Source organism: Ranitomeya variabilis, chromosome 2 (genome assembly GCF_051348905.1).
Source record: "Ranitomeya variabilis isolate aRanVar5 chromosome 2, aRanVar5.hap1, whole genome shotgun sequence".
Classification (NCBI taxonomy): Eukaryota; Metazoa; Chordata; class Amphibia; order Anura; family Dendrobatidae; genus Ranitomeya; species Ranitomeya variabilis.
This window is the reverse complement of record NC_135233.1, coordinates 578,071,427-578,084,670: the sequence shown is the minus strand read 5'-3', so window position 1 is coordinate 578,084,670 and position 13,244 is coordinate 578,071,427. Positions and strand designations below refer to the sequence as shown.

The window sequence follows — 13,244 nt, the reverse complement described above, 5'->3', positions numbered from 1 at the left end:
GAACGTACTCATTAGAAGTACAGCTGATGGCAGTCACCCATCACTGCCATCATCTGTACTCCAAATGACTACATTCTGATATCAGTGCAACTGAAAGAGGCAAACAGATTGGTGATATACAGAGATTTGGAAGCCACTTCCAATTTTTATACAAATCCCCTAATTTATAGGGGATATATAATAAGTTAATTTGTAAAGTTTTATAACAATTTGGAAAGTTTCATAAGTGTCCATACCAGACAAAATTATTAAAAAAAAATGAAAGTTTAAAGTTTTCCAGTAATTGAAAAACATTGCTGCCTTATTTCAAGAACAGCGTCACACCTGTCCACAGATTGTGGTGGTTATTGCGGTTATTATTTGCAATGTTTTTTTCATACCCTAGATGTTATTTTTGTGCCATATTCTCTATGTTTCCAACCACTGTGTAACACTGTAGAAGTACAGAGCCAAAAATACTAAATATATGTTTTAGTAGTGCCAGAGAAACAGAACTAGTGTTAGAAATGAGATCTGTAGTCATACACTGTATAATGTCATTACCTAAGTCCATCTTCTGTTCCGCGGGGTCTGTGGGTAGCCCCCAAAACATAATACTGGTCAGCATGGTGCACAGAAGCAGGGAGAAGCAGCAGGAGACTCTCTGCACCCGAGTGAAAGGGCTCCTGGGGGAGCGACTGAATACAGAGTACCAGATGTGCCCATCTCGGAAACCCTTGGACGTCTTCATGAAGAATAGATTACTAAAAAAAATGTAAGGAATCATATATAATAGCAAAAAAGTGAGAGCAGCACAGAAAAGTAAAACAAAAATCACGGTGCAGGGCCCCTCAGGCATGTACCAAACCTTGTCATAGAAGTCCAAAAATCAGAGGCAGCACACCATTCTGGATAAAGTTATGAAGGTATTCAAATTTAATAGCCCATAATGGCAACGTTTCGGCCCGTGGAGAGCCTTTCTCAAGCCAAGGCTTGAGAAAGGCTCTCCACGGGCCGAAACGTTGCCATTATGGGCTATTAAATTTGAATACCTTCATAACTTTATCCAGAATGGTGTGCTGCCTCTGATTTTTGGACTTCTAAGGAATCATATATAGATATATTGGACAGTTTTATTTCATGTGGGATTACTTTTTTCTAGATCTGATTATGTATAGTCTCCGTTCTTCTAAAAGTACTCCACTGTGTGCGCTCAGGCAAGAGCTGTGCACTCCTGTCTCCTGAGCTGTGCACTCCTGCCTCCTGAGCTGTACGCACTCCTGTCTCCTGAGCTGTGACTCCTGTCTCCTGAGCCGTGTGCACTTCTGCCTCCTGAGCTATGACTCCTGTCTCCTGAGCTGTGCACTCCTGTCTCCTGAGCTGTGTGCACTCCTGTCTCCTGAGCTGTGACTCCTGTCTCCTGAGCCATGCGCACTCCTGACTCCTGAGCTGTGCGCACTCCTGTCTCCTGAGCTGTGCACTCCTGTCTCCTGAGCCGTGTGCACTTCTGCCTCCTGAGCTGTGCACACTCCTGTCTCCTGAGCTGTGCACTCCTGTCTCCTGAGCCGTGTGCACTTCTGCCTCCTGGGCTGTGACTCCTGCCTCCTGAGCTGTGCGCACTCCTGTCTCCTGAGCTGTGCACTCCTGTCTCCTGAGCTGTGTGCACTCCTGCCTCTTGAGCTGTGACTCCTGCCTCCTAAGCTGTGCGCACTCATGTCTCCTGAGCTGTGCACTCCTGTCTCCTGAGCCGTGCGCACTCCTGCCTCCTGAGCTGTGCACTCCTGCCTACTGAGCTGTGACTCCTGTCTCCTGAGCTGTGACTCCTGTCTCCTGAGCTGTGACTCCTGTCTCCTGAGCTGTGCACTCCTGTCTCCTGAGCTGTGACTCCTGTCTCCTGAGCTGTGACTCCTGTCTCCTGAGCTGTGACTCCTGCCTCCTGAGCTGTGCACTCCTGTCTCCTGAGCTGTGCACTCCTGTCTCCTGAGCTGTGACTCCTGTCTCCTGAGCTGTGACTCCTGTCTCCTGAGCTGTGACTCCTGCCTCCTGAGCTGTGCACTCCTGCCTCCTGAGCCGTGCGCACTCCTGTCTCCTGAGCCGTGCGCACTCCTGTCTCCTGAGCCGTGCGCACTCCTGTCTCCTGAGCCGTGCGCACTCCTGCCTCCTGAGCTGTGCACTCCTGCCTCCTGAGCTGTACGCACTCCTGTCTCCTGAGCTGTGACTTCTGTCTCCTGAGCTGTGCGCACTCCTGTCTCCTGAGCTGTGCGCACTCCTGTCTCCTGAGCTGTGCGCACTCCTGTCTCCTGAGCTGTGCACTCCTGAGCTGTGAGCACTCCTGCCTCCTGAGCTGTGACTCCTGCCTCCTGAGCTGTGTGCACTCCTGCCTCTTGAGCTGTGACTCCTGCCTCCTGAGCTGTGACTCCTGCCTCCTGAGCTGTGCACTCCTGTCTCCTGAGCTGTGCACTCCTGTCTCCTGAGCTGTTCACTCCTATCTCCTGAGCTGTGCACTCCTGTCTCCTGAGCTGTGCACTTCTGCCTCCTGAGCTGTGACTCCTGCCTCCTGAGCTGTGCACTCCTATCTTCTGAGCTGTGTGCATTCCTATCTCCTGAGCTGTGACTCCTACCTCCTGAGCTGTGAGCACTCCAGTCTCCTGAGCCATGCGCACTCCTGACCCGTGCGCACTCCTGTCTCCTGAGCTGTGTGCACTCCTGTCTCCTGAACCGTGCGCACTCCTGTCTCCTGAGCTGTGTGCACTCCTGTCTCCTGAGCTGTGCACTCCTATCTCCTGAGCTGTGCACTCCTGTCTTCTGAGCTCTGCACTTCTGTCTCCTGAGCTGTGACTCCTGCCTCCTGAGCTGTGCACTCCTATCTCCTGAGCTGTGTGCATTCCTGTCTCCTGAGCTGTGTGCACTCCTGTCTACTGAGCCGTGCGCACTCCTGGCTCCTAAGCTGTGCAGTCCTGTCTCCTGAGCTGTGCGCACTCCTGTCTCCTGAACTGTGCACTCCTGTCTCCTGAGCTGTGACTCCTGCCTCCTGAGTTGTGCACTCCTGCCTCCTGAGCTGTGCACACTCCTGTCTCCTGAGCTGTGCACTCCTGAGCTGTGAGCACTCCTGCCTCCTGAGCTGTGACTCCTGCCTCCTAAGCTGTGCGCACTCATGTCTCCTGAGCTGTGCACTCCTGTCTCCTGAGCCGTGCGCACTCCTGCCTCCTGAGCTGTGCACTCCTGCCTCCTGAGCTGTGACTCCTGTCTCCTGAGCTGTGACTCCTGTCTCCTGAGCTGTGACTCCTGTCTCCTGAGCTGTGCACTCCTGTCTCCTGAGCTGTGACTCCTGTCTCCTGAGCTGTGACTCCTGTCTCCTGAGCTGTGACTCCTGCCTCCTGAGCTGTGCACTCCTGTCTCCTGAGCTGTGCACTCCTGTCTCCTGAGCTGTGACTCCTGTCTCCTGAGCTGTGACTCCTGTCTCCTGAGCTGTGACTCCTGCCTCCTGAGCTGTGCACTCCTGCCTCCTGAGCCGTGCGCACTCCTGTCTCCTGAGCCGTGCGCACTCCTGTCTCCTGAGCCGTGCGCACTCCTGTCTCCTGAGCCGTGCGCACTCCTGCCTCCTGAGCTGTGCACTCCTGCCTCCTGAGCTGTACGCACTCCTGTCTCCTGAGCTGTGACTTCTGTCTCCTGAGCTGTGCGCACTCCTGTCTCCTGAGCTGTGCGCACTCCTGTCTCCTGAGCTGTGCGCACTCCTGTCTCCTGAGCTGTGCACTCCTGAGCTGTGAGCACTCCTGCCTCCTGAGCTGTGACTCCTGCCTCCTGAGCTGTGTGCACTCCTGCCTCTTGAGCTGTGACTCCTGCCTCCTGAGCTGTGACTCCTGCCTCCTGAGCTGTGCACTCCTGTCTCCTGAGCTGTGCACTCCTGTCTCCTGAGCTGTTCACTCCTATCTCCTGAGCTGTGCACTCCTGTCTCCTGAGCTGTGCACTTCTGCCTCCTGAGCTGTGACTCCTGCCTCCTGAGCTGTGCACTCCTATCTTCTGAGCTGTGTGCATTCCTATCTCCTGAGCTGTGACTCCTACCTCCTGAGCTGTGAGCACTCCAGTCTCCTGAGCCATGCGCACTCCTGACCCGTGCGCACTCCTGTCTCCTGAGCTGTGTGCACTCCTGTCTCCTGAACCGTGCGCACTCCTGTCTCCTGAGCTGTGTGCACTCCTGTCTCCTGAGCTGTGCACTCCTATCTCCTGAGCTGTGCACTCCTGTCTTCTGAGCTCTGCACTTCTGTCTCCTGAGCTGTGACTCCTGCCTCCTGAGCTGTGCACTCCTATCTCCTGAGCTGTGTGCATTCCTGTCTCCTGAGCTGTGTGCACTCCTGTCTACTGAGCCGTGCGCACTCCTGGCTCCTAAGCTGTGCAGTCCTGTCTCCTGAGCTGTGCGCACTCCTGTCTCCTGAACTGTGCACTCCTGTCTCCTGAGCTGTGACTCCTGCCTCCTGAGTTGTGCACTCCTGCCTCCTGAGCTGTGCACACTCCTGTCTCCTGAGCTGTGCACTCCTGAGCTGTGAGCACTCCTGCCTCCTGAGCTGTGACTCCTGCCTCCTGAGCTGTGCACTCCTGTCTCCTGAGCTGTGCGCACTCCTGCCTCCTGAGCTGTGACTCCTACCTCCTGAGCTGTGTGCACTCCTGTCTCCTGAGCTGTGACTCCTGCCTCCTGAGCTGTGGACTCCTGTCTCCTGAGCTGTGTGCACTCCTGTCTCCTGAGCTGTGACTCCTGCCTCCTGAGCTGTGTGCACTCCTGCCTCCTGAGCTGTGTGCACTCCTGCCTCCTGAGCTGTGCACTCCTGCCTCCTGAGCTGTACGCACTCCTGTCTCCTGAGCTGTGACTTCTGTCTCCTGAGCTGTGCGCACTCCTGTCTCCTGAGCTGTGCGCACTCCTGTCTCCTGAGCTGTGCGCACTCCTGTCTCCTGAGCTGTGCACTCCTGAGCTGTGAGCACTCCTGCCTCCTGAGCTGTGACTCCTGCCTCCTGAGCTGTGTGCACTCCTGCCTCTTGAGCTGTGACTCCTGCCTCCTGAGCTGTGACTCCTGCCTCCTGAGCTGTGCACTCCTGTCTCCTGAGCTGTGCACTCCTGTCTCCTGAGCTGTTCACTCCTATCTCCTGAGCTGTGCACTCCTGTCTCCTGAGCTGTGCACTTCTGCCTCCTGAGCTGTGACTCCTGCCTCCTGAGCTGTGCACTCCTATCTTCTGAGCTGTGTGCATTCCTATCTCCTGAGCTGTGACTCCTACCTCCTGAGCTGTGAGCACTCCAGTCTCCTGAGCCATGCGCACTCCTGACTCCTGAGCCGTGCGCACTCCTGTCTCCTGAGCTGTGTGCACTCCTGTCTCCTGAACCGTGCGCACTCCTGTCTCCTGAGCTGTGTGCACTCCTGTCTCCTGAGCTGTGCACTCCTATCTCCTGAGCTGTGCACTCCTGTCTTCTGAGCTCTGCACTTCTGTCTCCTGAGCTGTGACTCCTGCCTCCTGAGCTGTGCACTCCTATCTCCTGAGCTGTGTGCATTCCTGTCTCCTGAGCTGTGTGCACTCCTGTCTACTGAGCCGTGCGCACTCCTGGCTCCTAAGCTGTGCAGTCCTGTCTCCTGAGCTGTGCGCACTCCTGTCTCCTGAACTGTGCACTCCTGTCTCCTGAGCTGTGACTCCTGCCTCCTGAGTTGTGCACTCCTGCCTCCTGAGCTGTGCACACTCCTGTCTCCTGAGCCGTGCGCACTCCTGTCTCCTGAGCCATGCGCACTCCTGACTTCTGAACTGTGCGCACTCCTGTCTCCTGAGCTGTGCACTCCTGCCTCCTGAGCTGTGCACTCCTGCCTCCTGAGCTGTGCACTCCTGCCTCCTGAGCTGTGACTCCTGTCTCCTGAGCTGTGACTCCTGTCTCCTGAGCTGTGCACTCCTGTCTCCTGAGCTGTGCACTCCTGTCTCCTGAGCTGTGACTCCTGTCTCCTGAGCTGTGACTCCTGCCTCCTGAGCTGTGCACTCCTGCCTCCTGAGCTGTGCGCAATCCTGTCTCCAGAGCTGTGACCACTCCTGTCTCCTGAGCCGCTCAAACTCCTGTCTCCTGAGCTGTGCACTCCTGTCTCCTGAGCTGTGCACTTCTAAGAAGTCTTTTGAGTGATCGGTTGAGGTCTCAGGACCTGGATCCCCGACGATCTGCTCTGAATTAAAGAGTCTAAAACATATTTAACATTTTTTTCAAAATGTAGTTAATTCTTTTGGATTAGATGTTACCTAAACTGCTTCATATCCTCCTCAGTGGCGACACTGAACTCCTTATCCAACACACAATCTCCAACCTCGATGGAAAGCCAGGAATTACACAGGAAGCACCACCGCTGATCCATCTCCACATCATGCACCAACACTCTGTTCACATACCTGTAAGAACAAAGATGAAGTAGATGTATGCTCAGCTGAACCGCACATGCATCTGAAGTTGGAAGGTGCATGGCCAGCCTTTATGTCATCAGTCATCTCTAAGGGTATGTGCACACGTCAGGATTTCTTGCAGAAATTTCCTGAAGAAAACCAGAAATTTTCTGCAAGAAATCCGCATTTTTTTTTTTTGCGTTTTTCCCCCGTTTTTTTCGCGTCTTTTTTTTTTAGCATTTTTGCGTAATTAGCTTGCAGAATGCTAAAGTTTTCCAAGCGATCTGTAGCATCGCTTGGAAAACTGATTGACAGGTTGGTCACACTTGTCAAACATAGTGTGACCAACTTTTTACTATAGATGCAGCCTATGCAGCATCAATAGTAAAAGATAGAATGTTTAAAAATAATAAAAAAAATAAAAAAAATGGTTATACTCACCTTCTGCAGACAGCCGATCTCCTCAGCGGCTTCCGTTCCTATAGATGGTGTGTGCAGGACCTTCGATGACGTCGCGGTCGCGTGACCGCGACGTCATCAAGGTCATGTGACCGTGACGTCATCGCAGGTCCTTCACACACACCATCTATAGGAACGGAAGCGGCAACATGCACCGCTGAGAGGTGGGAAGACTCCGGGGGCCATCGAAGGTGAGAATATGACTATTTTTTATTTTAATTCTTTTTTTTTTTACCAATTATATTGTGCCCAGTCCGTGGAGGAGAGTCTCCTCTCCTCCACCCTGGGTACCAACCGCACATGATCTGCTTACTTCCCGCATGGTGGGCATAGCCACATGTGGAAAGTAAGCAGATCAGTGCATTCCTTGGTGTGCAGAATCCCCGCAATACCACAAATTTAATGAACATGTTGCTTTTTTTTCTGCGATGCGATTTTTTCACAGAAAAAAATGCAACATTTGCACAAGAAATGCAGAATACACTGAAAATAATGGGAGGCATATGTAAGCGTTTTTTTTTCGCGTTTTTATAGCGGAAAAACGTGAAAAAAAACGCGAAAAATACTGAACGTGTGCACATGGCCTAAGGCTGCCAGTAAACTAAAGCCATAGGCTGTACACAGGTATTGTACTCAACTTTACAGTTTCGCTGGACGCTCAGCAGAATGTGAATTGAGACAAAGGAATAAGTCGCTGTCAGACAACTCACACAGCAGCTTATCTCCTGCAAAACAGATCAGGCATACTGATATCCAACATGCCTGATCCTTCTTTCTCCTGACATCTGTTGTCACCTCACACATGCTAAATAGTCAGCTAGTCCCACAGTAATTATCTAATGTGTATGGAAACCTATATGTAAAGCTGATTCTTACCATGAAGGCTTATCTCCGGAGTTGTCATGCCAAAGTCTTATACGCTGCACTTCTCCAAGAGGCAATAAAGTTGTCATCAAGAAAACATCAGAGCCTCCACGTTCAAAAACAACGCCATCTGGATCACACAAGTGATGGGGTTCACTCTCTCCATCAGAGCCAAAGAGTGTTAATGTGACCTACAAGATAGAGTTACCATTCACTAAAAGCAATGAAGATTCTGGAACCAAATTAATGTAAAAGAATCTTCTTTTTTTTGTTTTTAAACAATCTCTGCTTTACTGCCCCTCCCCAGGTCCGGCGCTGTTTTCCGCTGTTGATCCTGGTGTCTGTAATTGTCTGCAGCGCTGACATCGCATTGACAGCACTGCAGCCAATAACTGAGCTCAGCAGCTCTTAGCAGCTTCTGCCGTGAACTTGGACATAAGCCGCAGATGTCACCTATTAACTGTCAACGTAACATTAGCGCTGTAGACAATAACAGACACAGGGAACAGTGGTGGAGACTTAGTGTTGGACCTGGGGAGAGAGAGAATAAAGCACCGTTTGTTTGTTCACAGCAAACTTCGGGAACAGGATTCCTTGCACGGAATTTTTTTTCAATTGTTCATTTACTTCCTAAATGCAAAAGTAAGAAACTTCCTAAATATTCTTCATTAAAAAAAATTCCAGCATTTTGCAACTGCAAAGTGTCTGTGAGTCCTTTATCTAGCTAAATGCATGCAAAAATGATATAACTCCATCAGAGCTCCTGCTCCTGACTGCTCTCTCTGTTCTCACCTGCCTCCTATCAGTGTAATGAGAGGTATCATGAAGGAGAAGGTTGTACACAGATCTGCAGTGGAGAGGGGAGCAGTATCTCATGGAGGGCAGAGAAAACAGGCAATAGACAAGGAGGAAAGCACATGAAATGAAAATAGGTGCAGTATAGAAGCTGTGCTGAGCGTTAATGAAGATGGCAACAATCTAGATTCACATAGACTGCACATCCAGTCTATATTACTGGGAGAGATACAGAGCTCACATTCAGCCTATATTTATTGGAATAGACACAGATCTCTCTTTCAGCCTATATTACTGGGAGAGACACAGATCTCACATTCAGCCTATATTACTGGGAGAGAAATAGATCTTACATTCAGCCTATATTACTGGGAGAGACACAGATCTCACACCAGCCTATATTACTGGAAGAGACACAGATCTCACATTCAGCCTATATTACTGGGAGAGACACAGATCTCACATCCAGCCTATATTACTGGAAAAGAGACAGATCTCACATTCAGCCTATATTACTGGGAGAGAAATAGATCTTACATTCAGCCTATATTACTGGGAGAGACACAGATCTCACACCAGCCTATATTACTGGAAGAGACACATATCACATTCAGCCTACATTACTGGGAGAGAAACGGAGCTCACACTCAGCCTATATTACTGGGAGAGACACACAGAGCTCACATTCAGCCTATATTACTGGAAGAAACACAGATCTCAAATTTAGCCTATATTACTGGGAGATATACAGATCTCACACCAGTCTATATTACTGAAAGAGACACAGTTCTCAAATTCAGCCAGTATTACTGGGAGAGACACATATATCACATTCAGCCTACATTACTGGGAGAGAAACGGAGCTCACACTCAGCCTATATTACTGGAAGTGATACATATCTCACTTTCAGCCTATATTACTGGGAGAAGTACAAGTTACACGGCACTCTATAAATTTGGGAGTAGAGGTGCTCAAGTAGGGTTTCCAGCCCCTTAAATCAAATGTATCAAAAAGCTTGGCACTCAATAATGCTTGTAAAAAATAAAGTCATTTATTTTACATCTGGACAAACAGATCAGCGGTAGCTCGTTTCTTGCTAAACGTTTTCGGTCCTTTGTTCAACTTTCCTCAGAGCAAGTTTATCTGGAGCGTAGGATCTGGACTTATAATCAGATGTATGAGTATATTGGCTATATGTGGAGGCTAATTTCAGAGGCAGTAATGGAGACCATGACTGTGAGCAGGATAAGCTGCTTGGGCATGTGATGTGCCCACACTGTATGCGTTCTGTTGCCTGGAGCGCTGGTGGCGTGCTGAGATGCTGAGGGAGGCACAGGGATATTACTTGGAGAGACACAGATCTCACATTCAGCCTATATTACTGGGAGAGATACAGATCTCACATTCAGCCTATATTACTGGGAGTGAGACAGATCTCACATTCAGCCTGTATTACTGGGAGAGATACAGATCTCACATTCAGCCTGTATTACTGGGAGAGATACAGATCTCACATCCAGCCTATATTACTGGGAGAGACACACAGATCTCACATCCAGCCTATATTACTGGGAGAGACACAGACCTCACATCCAGCCTATATTACTGTGAGAGACACAGATCTCACATCCAGCCTCTATTACTGGGAGAGATACAGATGTCACATTCAGCCTGTATTACTGGGAGAGATACAGATGTCACATTCAGCCTGTATTACAGGGAGTGAGATAGATCTCACATTCAGCCTATATTACTGGAAAATACACTCCTACAAGAGAAAAATTCTTATATTTGGATCAGGCTGCAAACTGCAAATCTGGGAGCCAGAAAATAAATGAAATGAACATTGCACATTAATTGTATTAACAATTTATATAACAATCATTTTTCTTTTCATGTCAAAGGCTTCCATATCCTTAAATGACTGAGTTAAGAGGATCCAGTGTCCTTCTTACAGACCTTAGATGAGGTTGCAGCTCCTCTTCGATGGCCAGTGAATACAGTCACCAGATACCGATATTGGGCCAATGGGTCATTATCCTCCAGAGCTATGATCTTCACCTGGTTCAGAACAGCATGGATGTTCTTTATTAGAATTATCTCCAGATTTTGGAGGTTCTCCAGCCCATATATACCCTTTACTAGATGATATTAGTTCTTACAGCTACCGACCTTGGCATTATCCTGGATATCTTTTCTCCTGGCCCAAATCAACACCAGCACGTAGATAAGAGCGATGCACCCAACGGTAGTCACCACCACGGGGTTGTCCACAAAAGTAGCAAAAAGCTCGATTGTTCTGCTCACATCCACAGCATTAGGCATGACGATAAAGGAGCTTCCAAAGAAGGTCAGATGGGTGCAGAGACACTGGATGCTATGGGGAGTAGTCTTAGGGCCGACCTAAAACAATGTAATTCTCCACGTTATTTATTTTTCCCAAACTTATTTGACTAATATCTCATTTCTGTTGATCATATCTACTTACATGACAGCCGGTGTTATTCCATTCCTGACTGGTCTCGTCCCAGAACACACACTGGGAAGCGAAGCAGGCGACCGATACAGATACAGAGGATAGAGAGAGGACATCTTCCTCCACTGCCGCCCTTATAGTGAGGTAGTAGCTGCCTACCCCATAAAGCTCCTCGGGGTCTATCACCCAGGAATACACTTTATCTTGGGGAGAAATGTCAAAATGGTTAGTAATGGCGGGATCGTGCTCCATGCATTGTTTTGGGGGTACATTTGACATTTTGATTGCTTTATATTGAATTTTTGGGGGCAACTTTAACAAGACCTCCAAATTTCACAGGTACTGGATTTCTCATGGATGTTTTGGGCTGCACTCACTACAAGTGACAGCCATGACATCACTACTACAGCAAATGTGACCACTGCAGCCAATCACTGGGCTCAGGGCTGATGCCAACATAGATGGCAAAAGCTCACAGACACAAAAAGAGGACTTCAAAATCCTCCAAAAATTGAAAAAAATCACAGAGAAAAAAGCAGAGATGATTACCTGCTGAAGCCTCCAAACAAATGCACTAGCAGGGCGCATTGGACCCGATTCATGATGGCAAAAACACAGGTGCAAAAAATATGTTTTGGGCTGCACTCACTACAAGTGACAGCCATGACATCACTACTACAGCAAATGTGACCACTGCAGCCAATCACTGGGCTCAGCGCTGATGCCAACATAGATGGCAGCTGAATCCCGTGATTGGCTGCAGCGCTCAGTTGTAAAATCACCCCTTTAAACACAAAATGCTTTTATAACACCTTCCCTTTAAACCCTACCTCCGGGATACTGTCCATCCGGGAGCCAAGTGCTGATATCATAGTTGGTCTCGTTGGGTTGATATTCATACCCCAGGTACAATATCAAAGAAACGTCCTCGCTGGGCTCCAAATGGATGACGAGCGGATAATGGGGCGACGTGACGTTCACCAGGAGGGCTGATACGTTCGCCAGGGACAGCGTGCTCTTCTCTCCGTCCACCATCGGATCCCTGGGTAATATGATCTGGGGGGGAGAACTTTAATAAGGTATGATATTACATTTGCAAAACTTAAAGGGTCTCAGAGAACATGGACGTAGGCTAGAACCCCCCAAAATGCTGCACCAACTACCAAGCATCTCCCCAATCTACAATCTGGGGGAATGCATGAGTGGAAGCTGTCGAACAGCCACAAGACATGGCACGCCAAAGACCCTCGGTTAGCACCTGAGCATGCTCAGATAACACCTTATCAGAGCACGTTAACTCATCACTATTAACTATAGGAAATGAATACAGAAGGGAACCATTCTTCACCTCTATGTATTCGGCGAGATCCTTTACAGGGATAACAGATCCATTTGTGCTGGTCAGGCTCAGTCCCCCTATGGTTCCGCCAATGTCAATGGTGCTACTGGGGGAGAACGGATTCACTGCAAAGCTCACCATCTGGAATAGAAAAGGAATGATAAAACAAAGGACGCGGTCTATTCATCTGATACAAAACCTGTAAACTTTCATTATTTCACTTAATTTTGTTTAGCATGGAACATCAGGAATCACTTTATTAGAGGGTTTGTCTTCATTCCAATAAAAAGAAAATGCATGTAAGTGGCTGCCAAACCACAGCTTTTCCCAATCAATTTGCCGCCTTCAGCTGCAGTAACATTAACACATTCTCATATGGAGTACAGATGATGGCAGTGAACATATGGAGTACAGATGATGGCAGTGAACATATGGAGTACAGATGATGGCAGTAAACATGGAGTACAGATGATGGCAGTGAACATATGGAGTACAGATGATGGCAGAGAACATATGGAGTACAGATGATGGCAGTGAACATATGGAGTACAGATGATGGCAGTGAACATATGGCGTACAGATGATGGCAGTGATGGGTGCTGACCCTTCACTGTCATCATCTGTACTCCAGTGCAGTGTCTCACTAACACTGCGGAAAAGCAACTGCAGGAGATTGTTCTTATAACCGCAACACTGTACTTTTCACTGCCATCGTCTGTACTCCTAATGAGTACCATCCTGATATAAATGCTGCTGGTGGCAGCAGATAGACTGGGGGTTTGTAAGCCACTTAAATACAAAACTTTTCATACTGGACAAAATAACGATAACAAATAAATAAAGGTTTAGTACATGCCACGTGGTGTGAATAGATCTCCATGAAATTTGCAGTAAAATTGTTTGATAACTCTATGAGCTGACATTATCTACAGAAT

The 13,244-nt window shown here is 48.8% G+C and overlaps 1 protein-coding gene across 2 annotated transcripts in view; it reads right to left on the bottom strand.

Moving 5' to 3' along the window:
• Nucleotides 1-13,244, bottom strand: part of LOC143807118 (polycystin-1-like protein 2) — a 70,152-nt gene that overhangs the window by 24,935 nt on the left and 31,973 nt on the right. For both annotated transcript variants that reach the window (XM_077288339.1, XM_077288338.1), the window contains exons 18-25: nucleotides 12,319-12,450; nucleotides 11,801-12,026; nucleotides 10,983-11,173; nucleotides 10,667-10,897; nucleotides 10,454-10,555; nucleotides 7,711-7,889; nucleotides 6,238-6,384; nucleotides 544-743 (exon numbers count right to left, since the gene is read on the bottom strand). In XM_077288339.1, the coding sequence (XP_077144454.1) occupies nucleotides 544-743; nucleotides 6,238-6,384; nucleotides 7,711-7,889; nucleotides 10,454-10,555; nucleotides 10,667-10,897; nucleotides 10,983-11,173; nucleotides 11,801-12,026; nucleotides 12,319-12,450 (1,408 nt within the window). The remainder of the gene's footprint in view (nucleotides 1-543; nucleotides 744-6,237; nucleotides 6,385-7,710; nucleotides 7,890-10,453; nucleotides 10,556-10,666; nucleotides 10,898-10,982; nucleotides 11,174-11,800; nucleotides 12,027-12,318; nucleotides 12,451-13,244) is intronic.